At 38.1% G+C, this 19045-nt stretch overlaps 1 protein-coding gene across 2 annotated transcripts; it reads right to left on the minus strand.

The window, feature by feature from the left end:
• Nucleotides 1-393: 393 nt before the first annotated feature.
• On the minus strand, nucleotides 394-18486 carry tsku (tsukushi small leucine rich proteoglycan homolog (Xenopus laevis)). Of its 2 annotated transcripts, none has more exons than XM_088346295.1 (3): nucleotides 18238-18486; nucleotides 3517-3831; nucleotides 394-1365 (listed from the first exon to the last, which is right to left on the minus strand). In XM_088346295.1, the coding sequence occupies exons 1-3, from the start codon at nucleotides 18241-18243 to the stop codon at nucleotides 622-624; spliced, it is 1065 nt and encodes a 354-aa protein (XP_088202421.1). In that variant the 5' UTR covers nucleotides 18244-18486; the 3' UTR covers nucleotides 394-621. The 2 variants fall into 2 exon arrangements, with proteins under 2 accessions (XP_088202421.1, XP_088202422.1); XM_088346296.1 differs by lacking the exon at nucleotides 18238-18486 and adding an exon at nucleotides 17808-17927.
• Between the last annotated feature and the right edge of the window lie 559 nt (nucleotides 18487-19045).

Genomic DNA, 19045 nt, shown 5'->3' on the forward strand with positions numbered 1-19045 from the left:
TTTTTGGAATGTGAGAGGAAACCCACGCAAGCACAGGGAGAACATGCAAACTCCAGACAGGAAGTTCGATCTCACGACCTCAGAATTGTGCTGCACACGCGCTAACCACTGCGCCACCGTGCTGCCCTTATCTTATCATACTGAATAAAATAAAAGCCCTACCTCCCACTGAAAACGAGTACCATTTCCTTAGCTTTGTGCTGTCAATTTACTTCCGCCTCTGTGAATTTGGACGTTTATAGCTGTGCACACACCAAGAAGCTTTATTCTTCCTGATTAAAATCTTGCATAAAAAGGCAGCAGGAAGGTCTCAGAACAATCGGAGAACTGTCGGAAACGATGCAGTTACATAGTGGTAATGTCGTCAGTGGTGAAAACAGCCGCAGGCCAATATGCAGTTCTATTTAAAACAGTTGGTCTACTTTATTGATAGTAAAGATTTCTATTGTGTATCATTAAATAATGAATGTGACATGTTTCGGATACATATTTGCAATCTATGTTCGTCCATTCATTTCTGTCTACCAAGGCAAAATCAAACCTCTTCAAGTTTGGTGGAAAGTGATTAAAGGCACAGCACTGGTATGAAGAAAAAGGACTGGTTCGGCAGTCCATACTGGATCAAAGCGCGAGGCCGTCCCCGCTGCAGTTGAGAACCTCGTACTGTTGGGTTTGACCCAATTGCCTGTGAAACTGTCCCTGTTTTTGCATTCTCAAGCAGCGGATGTTTGGTCCTAGCGTAATGCTCTTTATAGCAGGGAGGTGCGAGAGCATGCCACTCGGTAAGGACGTCACTCCAGAACCGGATAAATTCAGCTCCTGAAGTGAAACCAGTCCAGTAAAAATGGAAGGGTGAAGCGTCTTAAGTTTGGGGTTGTTTGAGAGATCCAACACCTGGAGGCTCTGTAGGCCCCTAAAGCTGTGTTCCTCAATATTTTGAAGTACATGTAGGCTACTGAGGGACAAGTAAACCAGATCTGGTAGGTGGGCAAAATCTCCCCTTTTAATTGCAGCGATGGGATTTCTGTCTAGATTGAGAAATCGCAGTATTTTCAGTCCTGCCAAATCGGGAACACCAGAAAGAAGATTTCCTGTTAGATTCAAGCTTTGAATGTGTACTAGTTTCCCGTGTGGTGGCGTGGAAATCGAAACGAGCTGGTTGTGGGAGAGATCCACGCAGATGCGTTTGTTGTTGATTTTGGTCGCAAAGGCTTCCATATTGAAGTTTCGGAAGCGATTGTGGCTGAGGTCGACCTCGGACAGCGGCAGGCCGAAAAAGCATCCGGGCGAGAGGCCTTCCAAGTCGTTGTGACTCAGGTCAAGAGTCTCCAGGTAACGCAGCTTGGACAAAGCCCTGGCGCTAATCTGAAAGACAACAAACCGTCTTGAGTGTTTCCCCATATAATTTTTGAGACGAGGGGCATCCGGGGGCATGCTTTCAGTCACTTTAAATTCATACTCATCGATCTGGTGCATTTCTAGAGCCAAATCAAGACGCTAGATCCATGATGAATATATGCTCTTTTAAACGGTTGAATCATAAGTATACAAGTTATGAAAGGCAATGACACAGAAAACGAGTCACAAGAACAAATGAGAGATGAGTTGAATGCAAAAAAATCAGCTCGTCATCTATTTAGAATAAATATTAGTGATGTTCCGATGCAGATGCTGCACTGTTGTACAACGTAGGCAAGTAAACAGACCCAATCCCCGATAAGAGTTTTATTAAATTCAATAACACTCATACAGCGATTTGGTAAAATACAGTATTACATATCAGTAAGACTGCTTACGTGGTTGCTGCTATGAGAGTATGGTTCTTCAATGGTTTACAGGACGTTTACATAACATGCAATAGCAGATATTGTATAAATGTATTGCAGATGTACTTGTAAAGTAATTTTTTTACATTTGTTTTGTAAATAAAATATCTGGTTAGGAAGTGTGTCGTCATTTAAGGACTCAGTCTCACTTATGGTTTCCTTCACTATTTAAACTGCTCCCTTTATTATTTATTATTATTATTATTATTATTATTATTATTATTTATTATTTATTATTTATTTATATTTATTTAAACTGTCCCCTGCCCACTGCCCAAAGATGGCTGGGATGGGCTCCAGCCCCCCCGCGACCCTAATGAGGATAAGCGGTACGGCTAATGAGATGAGATGAGATGAGACCAGGGGGTAAGCCAGCAGGACTAAAATGTCCAAATTTCTGCAAAACCTTTCTAGAAGCACACTCATACAATGCTAGTTTCCAAGCTCGTAACTCAGCGGTTAGCGTCACGCCGTCTGAGACGTAGCCCAAAAGTTGCCGAGAGTGCATACAGACACGTGAAAGTCGTAAACCTGACGAGCCACGTGATGTCTCTCTTCAAAACCAAAAGTAAACCAACAATACATATCTAACATATTTTTAAAAACCGAAAGGAAAACAAGGAATACCGCTTTATACAAGCACCTCTAAAACACAAGAATTTCGAGGTTGTTGTTTTTTTTACAAAAATCTTGCTCTCTTTATGAAGTAAAATCCAGTTCACAAGCCGTCCCAGAGGCTACCACTAGAGACAGCCTGTGACCGCTCACCTCCGTTAGCTGAGCACATGACACCTAATTCCACATAATTGGTTATACCTGTAGAGTACATAACACGAGCGCAATGTTCATACGAGTAACCAAGCCAAAGAGTACAATCTGAAATCAGCGAGTCCTAATCACAAAGCCGCAGAAGAATTTACGCAGCGCTTCACTGCAATTAATATTTGAGGTAGGATATATTCCTGTTGCAAAAAAAAGGCAAAGAGGAGGATAAACTAAAGAAGCTGGCATCCCCAAGTACAGTAAATTAGAGAGGTGTGCGAAGTGGGAGGAAGTTGCTGCTTTGATCACGATCCTGCAGTGTTACCATTCCATAGGAAGATTCTGGCGGGTCGCCAGGGTTCAATTGGTCCCACCAGAGTCTCATAAACTTGTATTATTAAAAAATATAGTATTTATAGGTATTCCGTATGTAAATGTGTATAACAAGCATTTGTGTATTACGAGCACCCCAAGTTTTTAGCTAAACTCTTGTCTCACTTTTTCTCAGCTCAAACATTTCTTTTGTTATTCAACAAGAATTAAACCCGGATTGCAGTAGTGAGAACACTGGATTCTAACCACTGGACCACAAGTGGTATAGATGACAGACAAAAAGGCAGTCGATTTTAACTAATTTCACATGTTACAATGAAAAATATGTGACTTACAATGCTTAGAATAGAAGAATAGAATTGATGGGCACACATTGATTATAGATATAGCTTCTTGATTATGCTCTAAAAATGCCCCAGATCGATGCATTTGACATTAACCTGTACAAAATGTTGGCTAAATGGGCTATTCCCCTGGAGCGCCCTACTCTGTTCCACCCAACAGGGTCTCACAAAATTCTATGGAAACCATTGATCCTGGAAGAATTAAGCTTGTCTGTAGACGTAACACTGTAGAATTGTTTCAGACAGCTCACCGTGGTAATGTGGTTGCTGCTAAGGTCCAAGCTCACAAGGGTGGTGTAGCCAGGCCCGGCTAGCATGCTGTCAGTCAGAGGCCCCAAGTTGTTAAAGGACAGGTCCAAGTAGGCGGTGTCCAGCGGGATGGGCACAGGCATGGAGGCCCCAGGGCCCAAACCGCGGCAGTCGGCCGTGGTCAGGCTGAAGCTGTCGAACAGGCCGAAGCTTTCGACCTCGCAGCGACAGCTTGGGTGGCAGTTCTTGATCGTGATGGAGCCAATACTTGCCAGGGGCCACAGGAGGCCCAGCCACAGGAAGAGCACCATTATGTTCTGCAAACACAGCACCGTATTTACAACATTAACCCAAAGTCTCAGTGAGGGACTTACCCGTTCCAAGTCAACGTTTCAGCAACTACATTTTTCTAATTTCATTATCATAATTGTAAGGCGTAACGGATTATAAATCGCACTCCAAATATTTTAAAAAATTATCTTTTGTGATATATTTATCATATATGATTAACTATACTATAAGGCTCATGAAATTAAACCTACAGTAAGAGCAAGGGTCGCAAAAAAAAAATCCATTTACATTGAAATTATTTATTTCATAGAACATAAATTAAAACTGCGACATCTTGTTTCACCACTCGAATAAGTTAATTCATTCATAAATGGTTATCGTGTTGTCCTTACTCTGAAGTATCCCTTTTTGCCAGATTGACAGGTCTCTAGCAATTTAACACTAAAAGAAGAGAACAGCCACATATTTACATCAAATGGCAACTAAAGTGGTTTGAATTCTCAGCAAGAAAATACAAATTTAAACCGAATAAATAAAATTCATTGAACTCGCCGCTGTTGACATTTGTACTCTTAAAAGTTCAAACAAGTATCATTCTAATGCAACTTGGCAGGACACAAAAGAGTTAAACATACCAAAAAAGGAACTTTGATGCTTGTAAATCACAAAAAGCTCCCACTGGTAGTCCAAAACCTTTGCTTCATTTCACCAACCTTCCTGTTCCAGGTCAATTCTTATCAAGCACATCATGTTCTCTCCAAAGGAGCCCAACGAAAAGTTGTAACGAAAAAGACAAAGACTTCGTACTAGCCCTACTTTGTCATGTTAGATCAGATTGTAAAGGGAGATCTGCACAAGGAGAAACAACCCCCACACCTTTACTACCATGAATATGAAAAGAGAGTTACAAGGGGAAACAAAATGTCACGGTTAAGCTGGCCTGCCATGACACAGCAGACGAACGCCTCTTTTATTTGTGAAATGACTATAAAATAAGTGTAGGCTGATCAATCCAAATATCAATACTATCAATACCGAGTAAGTACTAGGATCTGCTTGAAACAATAACATCTTCCCGTTTTAACGATCACTTCAATAATGTTGTGTGTCCAAGTAGGGCTGTACGATTTTGGAAAAAAACTAATTACGATTTTTCAGACCAGTATTGCCATTTCGACTATATATATATATATATATATGTGTGAGTGTGTGTGTGCGCGCATTTTTGTGGGTGGAGAAATTTGTATTTCTTCGACATAAGATGAAGATCACCTAAAGGGAGCTGCCGTATTTGCCAGCCATCTTGCTGATAGGAGTACACCTCAAAAAACAAGTCTTTTTTTTTCTTCTCTTTGGCTTTCTTTTTTTTTTTAATCGTTCATCTTTTGCCTGACTTTTTCCCCATTTATAATATGATGTCCTTCTTGCCCTCACTTTTTTCAATTTTTCAAGAATCAGCAGATTTTCGAGCAAAAAGTATCGGTATCAGACCAGGATCAAATCGATACTACCCTGTATTAACTTGGATCGTATTGGTTTAAAAAAAATCCCAGTTTTGCCCAGTCCTACGACAAAATAATGTTTTGAGGGCTTTTGAGCGCATTAGCAACTGCTTTTGTTGCCCTTTTTAAACGTCTGTTTACTCACTTGACAGTTAATTTGATATATAATGCACTCAGTGTGGTATAGACGTTACTAACCGGCTTTATGTAAGAGTTGGTTGTTAGTGCGCCACTATTGGGTCAATGTTCACCCTTGCGCAAAGTCCACGACTTGTACCTTTGTGCTGTGTTTATTTTGACCACCGTACACCAAACACTACCAGCTGTGTGCATGTAACACATACTTGTTGTCGTTATTTCTGACACTCGCTGCAAACCTTGAACTCCACTGCAGAAAAGTCAAGTTAGAAATTGAGGGGGGCAGATTAGTAAACAAATCAAGTCATATTGCCTTCTCCCCATTTCAGATAATTTTCTTAGTCTAAATTGTTTTGTTATTACAATATATATTTGAAATACATTTGTAGATTTTAATTTCCAAAATGCAATGATGCCACGTTCTTTGCAGAGGTTAAGTTTCAGATTAAACCCATGATGAGCGAAATCTGTGAAGTAGAAACCTTCATTTTTTTAAAGAATATTATACAATTATGTGATCTAAATTAAAGAACAAAATGCTCCAACATTCATTAAACAAATAAAAGTAGTGAATACTGAAAACATTTGTTTGTTAATGACCAATAACTACTATATTTAGGACTGCTTAGCAAATCAGAATGGAGACCATAATACATGATGCAGCTTTATGAGGTAGATAAACCCAAAAAAGAAAAATCAAACTGCGTTACAGCAAGGGATCACTGTATATTCAAATATTTAATATTGATTTTTTTGGGGGGAGCGTATTTTTCTGTTAGTAAAATAAAAAAAAATACTTAAAACAAGAAAACAAGTTGCCATCCGCCACATTGTGTTAATAGGTATCAGATGTTTTTATAAATGTATTAATTGAGATAAATTAATTTGCCAATTCCATAATCCAATAGTCAAGTCAAGTCATTTTTATTTGTATAGCCCTTAATCACAAAGAATATCAAAGGGCTGCACAGGTTTTTGTTACACCATCCACTGATCTGGAAACAACATGAGAGCAAGGAAAAACTCAAAAACCTCAACATGAGGAAAATGGGGAAACCTTGAGAAGGGACCGCACATGTGGTATCCCCCTTTCAGGATAACCAGGCAAAGGTTGTTGCAATTACAAATAATAAAGAGATATTGTCACAAAAAGTATAGTGTTTTGTAAACACTGTCATATTTTGTTTTCCTGTAGAAGTATGAGGCGTTTAAAATTTAAAGCACATTTTTAAAATTCTTGCTATTTTCTTTAGATAAACATCAAAGTCACTTCATAAGACCCAAAGTATTCAAAAAAATCCGAATTGGTCTACTCCATGAGTATTAATATATCGAAACAACAGTAAAACTGCAGTATTAATGGGAATTTTTTGAACTAACCAAGTAATAAGACCAATTACCTTCTTACCCAGTACTTAAATTGAAACTGAATGCCCTTAATATTACAGTGAAATGCATTTTAATAAATTACCTTTATCTCATTGTGTATTGGATCAAATGTAAGTTAATAGAATCAAATTCCAGAATTTGATAGGATACCCAGCCCAAAATTTAGAATTTTATTTACCAGTTATTTTTCTTATTTTATTTTTATTTTATGTTTAACTTCCTCAGTTATTTAATTTGATGTTTATTTTAATTAAATCAATTAGATTGATTCAATAGTTTGTGCTTATTTGGTTTTGAAAGGGACACTGTGTAACATTTGACAACTAAATGTTGCTGTATTGCGTAGTGCAACCGAAAACAAGTGCTACAAAACTCAATGAAGAATATACACTACAAAGACTCAGTGACCCAAAAGCACAGTTGTCCCCTCATTTTTTGCCCAGTCTTTTGCTTTTTGAGGATACCTTTAGCAGCAAGATGACAAACAATGATGTCTGCTCCCTTAAGGTGAGGCTTTTGTTATGTAAAAAATAAATAGAAATTTCTCGACCAATGAGTATTTAAAAAAATATATATTTTTTACCACTAAGAGGTCTTTAATACTACAAAATGTCCCTTTAACTTTCTGTTATTCACTTTGATTATAAATTGCATTTTTGCTCAAATAAATTAGATTACAGTTGATAGTACATTATTATTTTGCTATAAGTATTCATTTATTTTAGCACAAAACTGTAGTAAATTACTACAGTACTTCAAATAAGCAAAAGGAACCTTCAGTGGTCTGCATTATCTTGCAAAGTAGAAACAATCAGTTGTTGGACTTTTCACTGGCCTGTCTGTTCTTGTGGGTTTTTTTTTTTTTTTTTTTTTTTTTTTTTTTACAACCCAGCACTTAAAGTGCAGTTGTGAACATAAAGACGTAAACCACAATTGTAGTGCGGTGGAGCTGGACCGTAAATCCATTCAAAAACTTGACAGAATCATATGTAAAAAGAGACATAAGTGAGTCCAATTCCTTATGTTGAGCAATCCTAATTTGGACCGTCACGAAACGTCCTCATTGATAACCTCTGCCGGCTTTCAGATAAAGAACTTGGAGAGCGTTTCCTCTACCGGAAAGTGCCAGTGGAACAAAAAGCGCACAGCATGAGCGAGGCAGCTCAGTGATTCGGAAGCGGAGTTCACCTTCTTCCTTCAAACTTTGTTCCAACTTATCTGGTCAAGTGCTGAACGTTCCCTACCGGGTGTCCTCATGCCAATAAATATCCTCGCCACACCAAATGGCCTTGAAAACACGCATGCATTCTAATGATAGAAAGCTGTTAGAACAAAGGCCCTCACCTGGGTAATGACAACGACCCGACACTTTGTCTGTTTCCACATCTTTTTGTCTAAAGCTGGTGAAAGACGACTTCCTGTGTCTTCTAAAGACAATGGTCCTCAACTAGTTTGACTCAAGGACCCACTATTCCACCCTAATGACAAGCTGAACCCCGGATCAAGAAAAAAGGATTGTGGAGTTTAAAGCAGGGAAAAAAATGAAATATATTCACCTTTTTTTTTCTCAAAAAAAAAACAATAGGACAGCAAAACCAAAACAACTTCCAGTACCGTATAAACTCACAAATAAGCTTAGATCGCATATAAGTGATATCTAACCCGTAAAACTGCTTTATATAGCATCACACAAAAAAATTAGGTATTAATAATACCTAAACAGGGCAGCATGGCGGCGCAGTGGTTAGCGCGTGTGCAGCACAGTTCTGAGGTCATGAAATCAAACCTTCCTGTGTGGAGTTTGCATGTTCTCCCCCCGCTTGCGTGGGATTGTCAGGTGAACAGTCCAAATTGTCCCTAGGTGTGAATAAGTGAGTGAGTTGTCAGTCTCTGTGTGCCCTGCGACTGGCTGGCAACCAGTTCAGGGTGTCCCCTGCTCACTGCCCGAGTATAGCTGGGATGGGCTCCAGCACCCCCCGTGAACCTACTTAAGATAAGCGGTGCAGATAATGGATGGATGGATAATACCTAAACATTGATGATTATTTTATTGTAATAAAAGGTTAATAAATTGGTAAAAAGCTAAAAATATCAAATTTCAACCCTATTTTCTCATTTTGTTCATTAAATTGATGGTTTTAAATTTATATTTGCTTTTTTATCAAGCATTTAATTTGTAGGAGGGAGGGGTGGGAGGTGGTATTTTAAACATTTTTTATGCAACCCTTGCTCTTACTGTAGTTTTCATTTCATGCACCTTTTAGTCTTGTGTGCCGTATAGCCCAGGAAATTCAGTAAATGAATAAGAAAAGCCAGGTTCAGTCGAGGATCGATCAACTCTACCCTGGATTATTTTGGAGCCAAGTGTTTTATAATGTGTATTGTGATAATAGAGTTATAAAAAATGAAACTACGAGTGTCATTTACATTTTGATTGCTCTAAATGTGTGGCTCAAAGATAAGTATTACGTAAGGTCAGTCAGTGATAAAACAGCTACACACATTTATTCGCAAACTGAGCCTTTGTTCATCGCTACTTCTGCACTCACTTCACATAGCCTGGAGATTAGAGTGACGCTAAAACTGCTCAATTAGACGGTGAACGCCAGGCTGGGTCCTGTTGAGCCACATAAATGCCCAACTCTAAATGGATCCTTGAGGCTTTAAATGAAACCGATGGAGCTTGAGAGTTTTTTTTCAACAATCAGGCTGCAGGGGAGCGCCTAGAGTTAGTGGCGCGGTTATTACGTATGCTGGAGAGAAGACTAAAAGGATTCTGATGAAAAATTCAGTTAAGATGTGGCAGATTCAATGTAAATTTTCTGAAACAATTGTTCCTAAAATTGTTGTTTGATTGTCAGGCAATAGTCCACAAAAATAAACCTAAACAGGAACTAAAAGTTGAATTGTTATCATCATTTCAACTTTCAACTCTTATGTAAGCATCAAACATGGTCAAAGTTAGGCCTGGGCAATTAAACTATAGAGATAATTATACAGGGTTCATACACCATTTTCATGGCCAAATTCAAACACTTATAAAGCCAATTATACAATTTTTCAAATACCATTACAAGAAGAAATCCAGCGCCGATCAAAACAACAGGAGCCTAAACTTTAGGTTCAAACCCTAACTATACCTCCAACCTAACGTTGGAACCCTTAAAATCGGTTTAAAACTTACAGCCCGAACCCAAGCTCCTAACCCTAACCCTACTTCTAACCCGGTTTCAAACCATAACCCAAGCTCTAAACCGATTTTTGTACCTTACATTCAGTTTAGAACCCTAATATGGAGCTCAAACTATTTCCTAACCCTAAACCTACACCTAACTATAGCTGTAACACCCTATTTGAGACCCTAAAACGGTTGAATACCCCAATTAGGAGCCTAAACCTTAGTTTCAAACTCCAGCCCCAATCCTATTTTGGTACCATAAATAAGTTTAAACCCCTTATTTGAACAGCCAACCTAAGAAACATGGCGACAAGTTCCATCCTTTACAAGCACTACATCTAAAACTCAACCCCTTTTAAACCTTGAGAACAACATTAAAATGTAAACATTTAAGGATTTCAAGCACCCTTAGGAACCCAGATCATAATCCTATAATTTTTGCCACGATGAATAATAATGTTTGATAAAAGTCGATCATTTAAAATGTTCTTACCGCCCGACCACCTGAGAAAACGGGGGCGCTAATACAACAAAAACACAAGTTCAAGACTAACATTCAGGAGACGAAGAAAGTGATGATGACCAGCCAATCCTTTCGCAGGAATTGCGGTGCAGCCAAAGCGGCTCACAAAAAGTGAAAGCAAAGGGCCACAACACGCCATGTTGACCACGGTCAAAATGAACAATTGAGAGACTAAGGATAATGGCCAGCATACCCACTCAAAACTTGCTGAAAAAGTCATAGAAAGGAGAGCCCATTCATTTTCACTGGTTTGGAGGATATTTGGCTACTTAGGGTCTGATAAAAAAAAAAAACTGTCATAAGCGCTGCAAAATTTGCCCACTGAGACGGGCAATACGACAAACTTATTTCGCCATTTAAAACAGCGTCGCCCACTCGAATACGTTGAAGGAAAAACAGTTCAGCCCCAAACGAAACCTCGCGAACTTTCAAAAAGCACCAGGCCCCATGAAAAAAAAACTTTCCACGGATGAGCCAGATAGCAAAGCGCTGCAACCAGCTCCACCCTCTGATAATGAATTCACTTGTTTAATGTGCCTTATATTTGTGAAATGCTGTGTAATAGTTTGTCACCATGTGTCTTTGTTCTGAGATTAAAGATTGGTAAAAGGCGGATCACATTTTGTCAACTTTTCACTCATGGGTAAAGATAAGCCATAAAAAATGTGAAAGGGGAAAAAGACATGATAATTATCACGATAATTATCGATATCGACTGTTGATGTTTTTTTGTGGTAACATTTTTCTGGAGTAACTGCCATCGCAGTTTTTAGTTAGTGGGACGTGAAAAGGGATCAAGTAGGAAAGTAAGTAAGAAAGAACCGGCTCGTTTCAAGTGCAGGCCAAACGAGCGCCAAAAAAAGGAGAAAATTTGTTTATTTGAGCACATCTAAGCAATGCACGTACTTGCACGTGCAACAGCTTGATAGAGCTGCAATGATGACAGAAGCCGGAAGACCATTCGTCAGTAAAGTTCCAAATTCCTCACAGAATCTGTAAATATAATTTTTTTACCCTAAACATTGTACATCGGACACCGTGGTTAGCAGCACAGGATCTCCGCAGGGGACCGTTCTCTCTCCATTCCTATTCATTCTATATACATCGGACTTTAAGTACAACTCTGAGTCCTGCCATGTGCAAAAGTTTGCCGATGACACTGCGATCGTGGGATGTATCAGAAACGGGCAGGAGGAGGAGTACAGGAAATTGATTCAGGACTTTGTCCGATGGAGCGACGCAAACCACCTGCACCTAAACACCACCAAGACCAGAGAGATGGTGGTGGACTTCAGGAGAACCAGAACTCACCCGGTTCCTGTAACCACCAAGGGAGAATGTGTAGAATTTGTCCAGACCTACAAATACCTGGGTGTGCAGCTGGACAACAAACTGGACTGGACTGCCAACACAGAAGCTCTATGTAGGAAAGGGCAAAGCCGACTTTACTTCCTCAGAAGGCTGGCCTCCTTCAACATCTGCAAAAAGCTCCTGAAAATATTCTATGAGACAGTAGTGGCAAGCGCCCTCTTCTATGCGGCAGCGTGTTGGGGAGGCAGCGTCAAGAAGAAGGATGCCTCTCGTCTCAATAAACTGGCTAGGAAAGCGAGCTCTGTTGTGGGCAAAGAGCTGGACAGCCTAACAACAGTAGCTGAGAGACAGGCACTGAAAAAGCTGAGGTCAATCATGGACAATCCATCGCATCCGCTTCACAGCATTATCTCCGGACAGAAGAGCAGTTTCAGTGACAGACTGCTGTCACTGTCTTGTACTACGGACAGACTGAAGAGATCTTTTCTTCCTCATGCCATGAGGCTCTTTAACTCCACCCGGCAGAGTAAAGGCCCACATTAAACCACACCACCTACATTGGATATTACCGAATCTTACTGCATTATGTGTTCTGTGTAGCACTATTTAGTTACTCTATATAACATGCTAAAGTGGGCATTTGCACGTCACACTGGGTATTTGTATATTGTATTCTTTTGGCTTTATTATTGTATTGTTCTCAGCTCAGGGATGCTGCTGGAAATGTGAATTTCCCTTAGGGGATGAATAAAGTATCTATCTATCTATCTATCTATCTATCTATCTTATCATAGAAGACTCGCTTTTTTTGTGTTTAATCAAGGGACGTAAGAATTTAACTTTATAGTTCACAATTTGGAAATATCTCACTTTTGTTTTATTTGTAAAGAGGAGTTCTTTTTGCAAGTATAATCATTTTTTGGCCAGATCCCAGCAATATCCTTTCTTTTTGGAAAGTAAATATCAACATTTTAGCCTATTTTATGACACCAAATGGGTCGAAAAAAAAATAAGTAATTTAGGTTAAATGCTTTTTTTTTACTTGAGTTACCCAAAATTAATATTTCAGACTAAAGGTATAGGAAAAGATGATTTAATTATTTATTCGAACGATTACTCGACAAAATAATCAACAAATTAATCAAATATTGAAATAATTGTTTGGTGAATACTTAGTTTATAAGATATCGATAGTAAAGTTTCTGCTTTCATTCAGCAGAGAATTCTTTTTCAATTGTTGTTTTTTTTTCAATTAAATACATCCCTTGTTGCAGTTTGAACTAATAAAACCTTGACTATACTTAATATTGTAATGGTGACTGCAGAAAACACTAGAATAAAAAAATTAAACATACATTCCTCGCCTAAACATACATGTAATGTTTTCAGATATTTTTCCAATTTACATACATCAATTGTTTCAGTTTAATGAATAAAATTGTAGGCCATATTTCCTATTAATGTAGTGACTACACAAAACGCTAACGTGAAAACATTGAATTGTAACTTTAAGAACAAATGGACCATTTACCTCTGCTTAAAAATGTCTCTTCATATGAAAGTTTCAGGTTACGAAGTACCTGAACGGGATAATATTGCCTCTAGTTAAAAAGCTCAATATACAGCACAGTACGCGCTGCTTTTAGCCGCTCCCAGAGTTTCCCGAACATACACAAACTGGCTATTGCTTCATAAGTGCGCATGCGTGCTCCCAGCATGCTCTTTGTGTCGCAGACGAAGTTCAGAGTTCAGAGACAAGTTGGAGGAGTGTATCCGGCAAGACGCAGCAATCATTCAGTCAACCCACATTAAAGACATTTAAGCAAAATTACTGTAGTCTCGGAATGTGCCGAAAGGAATAACCTGGTAAAAGTGTTGACAAGTCAGGCTCACATCTACGTCTACTTCAAAGATTTCTGACAGATAGTCCAAATCTGTCAAAAGCAGACATCATTGGAGCAGTTTTTATAGAAATGCTAGGCAAAAAAAAGTTAAATAAATATTTCTATTATTTCCTTTATTCTGTTTTTTAAACATTATGTTCCCCTTGTTTTATGCTTATTGTGGTGTAATCTAAATTTAACATGTATTTGTTCCATGTTTTGTTGCTCTTTTATATCTATTAAAAAATATATACTGTACTTTTGCAGGGCTTGGACCAGATTAGCGCATTTACCTTCAAAATGCGTCCCTACTCACGAACTTTTCAGGTTAAGAAGCTACTCCCAGAACTAATTAAATGGATTAATAGAGGTGCCACTTTATCTAGTGTCATTCACATAACAAGCTATCCCAGGGCTCTTGGCATCACATTTTTTCCCAAAAATTAAAATATTTTCTACGTAAGTGAGCAATTAGAAGGAAGAAAACTCAAAAAGCACTCACGTTCTACAAGTAGAGAACACTATTTGCTGGTTGGTTTGCGTTGGCTAGACAATTGAGACAGACAGTAGCCACAAAATAAAAACAGGATAGAAGGTAGAGCATCTGGGGTTGGACAAAAGAACAATGGGTACAGCAGCTCGAACAACAATAGTAATTGCCCCTGGATGGCACCAACTACAAACATGTCAGACAAGAAAGATGATCTCATTTTTTCACGTGCGCGGAACTCAACTTGCATTAAACATGTAGGGGGAAAAATGGTAGAAGGTTACGTACTTCTCAAATGTTAGGTTTCTTTTGGGAATGGGCAAGAAAGAACCTGTAAAGTGTCTGTGGACATCGCAGCTCAGAAAGTAATACAGGTTATCCATTTTGGTTAATGTGTTTTGCTGTAATTTGCAATTTTACTATATTTTAAATGACTTTTCAGGTTTTACAATATTTTCATATACCGTAGTTATTTTTCTGAATAAATAAAATGAGCAGAAATGATCTGCCAATTGAGCATTTTTTTCAGTTTTTCTTTTTAGTAAAACAAGAAAATGATTAAAATGGGAAAAATAATGTTCAGGATTTTTACTTGAATTAATTAACTTTATTTTTGTGTAGTTCAATCTTAAAGTGGTGCACTTTTTGTCTTATGCCAACGAAAACCAGTGCCAAGGGCACAGCGTAGCAACAAGATTCAAGACAAACATGGCAGCAACTTCTATGTTGTGATTCCGCTATGTAAAAGAAATACAAATTTCTTGAGCTTCCACCCATCCATCATCTCCCCTGCCCACTGCCCGAAGATAGCTCGGATGGGCTCCAGCACCCCTGTGACCCTACTGAGGATAAGCGGTGCAGATAATGGATGGATGTATGGATTAAATCAATGTGTTATTTTTTTTTTTACTTAATACAAGTTTTTTGTCCCACTAGGAGGCACTAAATAGTATGCACATCCCCTTTAAAAACAACTTCATCAAACAAAATAAGTTATTTAATATAGTTCCCTGTACTTCGTTAATCTGACAATGGGGGGAAATAATTATTACTTTTAGTGTAATTAGGGTATAATAATTATAAATTGAAGTAAAAATATTGTATATTTACAAGCAACATTTTCTGACAATGGGTAAGAACGTCAATTATATATTGATGTAAAGATATCATGAAATCAAAAAAGGTCAAATAAGTGAGATTTTCTGACAACAGGGTAAATTTATTTTTGTTATGGTAGTAGAATTTAGCTACAAGTAAATAGATTGTATAGTGACACAAAAAAGCAATGTCCAAAAAAAAAAGTTAATGACGTGAAAATAAGTCTATGGCACTGAATGAGTTAATGTAGGTTTTGTGATTTACAAAATCATATAAAATAACTTGGTTGCATCCACTTATGAGTCAAATCCCTCGAGTCATATTGAATTTCTTTGGATGAATATTGCCTGCTCATGTTCTACGTTTGTTGACTTCCATCTCAAGAAAGCAGCACTAAAATTTGCAGAGACATTGGGTATAACGTAATGTTTACTAGTGGTAAAAAAAATATAGAAAAATAAGACAATACTGAATAACAAGCAAAAAATACATGAACCATCAAATAAACATGCATTTTTTATACTCCTGGGTGGAGAAATTAGTATTTGTTTTACATACTATGAGGCTCAACTAGAGATGCTGACATGATCATCCGCCATCTTGCTGCTAGGATACCACCAAAAAAAACAAAAATCCAGTGAAAGGCTGGACTAAGAAATAAGAAAAAAAGTTTGTTCACTTTGATTTTCTGTAGTTTATACTCTCGTGTATTGTGGCACTTGTTCTCAGTTGCACTACACCAACTATATCAAACACACGGTCCACGGGCCAGATCCGGCTTGTTGAATGATTGAATCCAGCCCACTGCAAATTACTCAGTATGTCACAAAAAGCAAGGCTTAGCTCATTTCTATCAAAAGCCAAGTTTTTTTTGTTCATAAATGGTAACCAAATGCTCCTTCCCATTACTAAAGAGCAGTAAAAGTGTAGAAGAGCTGATGTCCAATCTGGTTTCATGTTAAAGACAATATTGAGCAGTATTCTCTCAGTTTCAGTAAGCCCAGTCTAGATTTTTGTATTGATGTTATTTCACACTCACTGTTAAAACTCTTATATTGTTTTTCGTTATGATCTATTTCTTTATTTTAAAGCAGTTTGACAGCTGAGGCGAGTATAGTTTCATTCATAGCTACAAATTGAGTTTTTTATGTTTGTGGTGAGTTGGTTCACATGTAAAACTACATTTACTCAACTGTTAAAATAAAATATAACACAGTCAATGCTAACATAAAATATTGTTTCCCTTTGTTTGTGAATAATCGTGTTGTGCTCAGAAAAGATCCCTTATCACTTGTGATTATAATTTGTAAGCTAGGCTACAAATGTAGTCTAAATCAGTGTTTTTCAACCTTTTTTGAGTCGAGGCACACTTTTTAGTCGAAAAAATCTTGTGGCACACTCTCTGTCAAAAATGTTAAGATATTAATTCAATTTTTTTCTCATTTTAAAGCTTAAATGACCATGTGGCTTAAATTGAGTGTAACATTTTTATCATTGTTTGTGGTCACCGTGGATCTGGAGGTAATACAGGTTATTTTGGTTAATCATTTTACAGTATTTTGGGATTTTACTATATTTATAACTTTTATAAGTTTTATGACATTTATTTTATATTTCTAAAAAGTACTAATATAAAAATAATATTTAAAATGAGCAAAAAGATCTGCCAGTACAATGACTTTTTATTTTACTACATTAACTTTTTCTGTTTGTTTTTTTAAATAAGAAATTATCAATCCAAATAAGTACAATTAAAAGCAATATGTTTACACTGATTAATTGTATTATTTCTATTGGAGTACAATCTTGAAGAGCTTCATCAAGCAAAATAAGTTATTAATAAAATTTCCCTGTCTACCACATAATTAATATATAAAGGGTAAAAGAATAGGAAACTGCTAAAGTGGAGATGAATGTTAAAGGTTTTTGGCTGACCACTGGAATAAAAGGAAATATACTGAACAATCGCATGCTTTTTTTTTTATGGAAAGATAATATCGGGAAATTTCCTGCGGCACACTAGACAAGGATTCCAGGCACAATAGTGTGCCCCGGCGCAATGGTTGATAAACACTGGTCTAAATGCTAAAGCACAGTACTGTAAAACAATGCAAAATATTTGCCGTTAACAGTTTTTAAAAGATTCGGCTTGCCTGAAAATCTTAAGTCTGGATTCGACACCCGAGCCAAAATGAGATCGACATACCTGTACTACACAATCTAGTCATCATAATGCACACTGTCGCTTTAATAATATGAGGTAGAATAAATGTACTAATGTTATCAATGTTGATAACTACCAGAGTATCGGACTAAGAACATGAAGTGTGGAACATCCCTTTGATATCAATACTGTAGGTTTTGTTAATTTTACTCAATTTGCAAAAAAATAATCAAAAATCTTCAGTTGCATCCATCCATTTTTGTGTTTACATTTCTCACTAGTTTAAACTCATTTGATTGGAATAGTTCAGATTTACATTAGTTTACCTCCATCTCAAGAAAGCAGCACCAATATTTTAAGGAACTGCCACTTTTTGGGGAACTGGCCCATGCACGCAAGGAGCAAACACAAAAAATGCACCAGATCCCATTTCTTTTGCTTATACGTGGCGGACAGCACGCCAAACATGCAGCCCTATGACGATCACCTTCGATGAAGCGATTACAATTCTAAACTCGTTGAACTGCCCACGCGGATGTCACGGCGATTCCCGATAAACTCATCCGAGCTACGGGTGTCATTGTGCGGTCAGTTGAACCGCGGCACACCGTGGACGCTTTCTTAAAACACGGAGGCCGAATGAAACCTGAGCTGACCACAGCAATGTGTTTGCTTTCTTCTTTTTTTGTACAACTGAAACTTTTTCCAATAAAAAAAAAACGTCATTTATAAAAGTTGTGTTCCTTTCATACTCGCCTTCATTCAGAGTGTCCGCGCTTTTTTGGGGGACCGTTTTTCCAGTTCACTTCACCGCTCCCATTTTCCAGACCCCCGCTGAGCAGAGAGAGTTCCTCTTTTATCCGGGCGGAGAGTGTCTGTACGCGGCGACACCAGTTGCTTGGTCCCGCCTTCCTTCCCTTCGTCGGCTGCACTCCACTCTACCGCCCCGCGGGCGTCAAAAGCGGACTGAGAGATTTGCTTGCTCCCATCCCACTTTTCAGCTGGCTTTAGCAATAGTGATGAGTCGTTCGTGAACGAAGAGATTCTGCGAACTGACTCATTGAAGGAGAGCGAAGAGAGCCGGAGCCGGATACAAACAAAACGTTCGCTCTCTTGCTTTCGCTTGCTCTCGCTCTCTTTTGTTCTCTCGTTTTGTCTTCTGCTCTCCTCTTTCTATCGTTCTTTCTCTCTTAGTCTTTTTCCCTATATCCCCCCTCTCTCTGTCTCATCCTCGTGCTCTCTTTCTCCCATAAGCATGACTTGACTTGACTCTTTTCTCCCCCTCTCTTTTTTCTCTCGTTCTCTCTCTCCCTCTTTCACTCTTTTTCCCTCTATGTATCTTTCCCTTTATGTCTGAATTGTTCTCTCCCCCTGTTTTTCCTCCCTTTTGGTCTACGTTATCCCTCTCTGCATTACTCTTTCTACTTTTTGCTGTTTCTCTCTCCTTGTTTTTTCAATTTATCTGTTAGTCTTTCCTTCTCTGTCTCACTTTCTTTTTACTTATTCATTTTTTTGTCCTCCTCTTTTTGTCTCTCTTTGTGTGTGTGTGTGTGTGTTTCTCTCT

The sequence above is a fragment of the Urocampus carinirostris genome, chromosome 10 (genome assembly GCF_059441175.1).
Source record: "Urocampus carinirostris isolate Australia breed hairy pipefish chromosome 10, RoL_Ucar_1.0, whole genome shotgun sequence".
In the NCBI taxonomy this organism is placed as follows: Eukaryota; Metazoa; Chordata; class Actinopteri; order Syngnathiformes; family Syngnathidae; genus Urocampus; species Urocampus carinirostris.

Excerpts from the sequence above, each read along its gene's own strand:
- tsku (XM_088346295.1), bottom strand. Across the intron at positions 1,366-3,516 it reads GCAGCAACCACATTACCACG|ATTAGCGCCAGGGCTTTGTC; the intron begins GTGAGCTGTCTG and ends GTTGTCTTTCAG.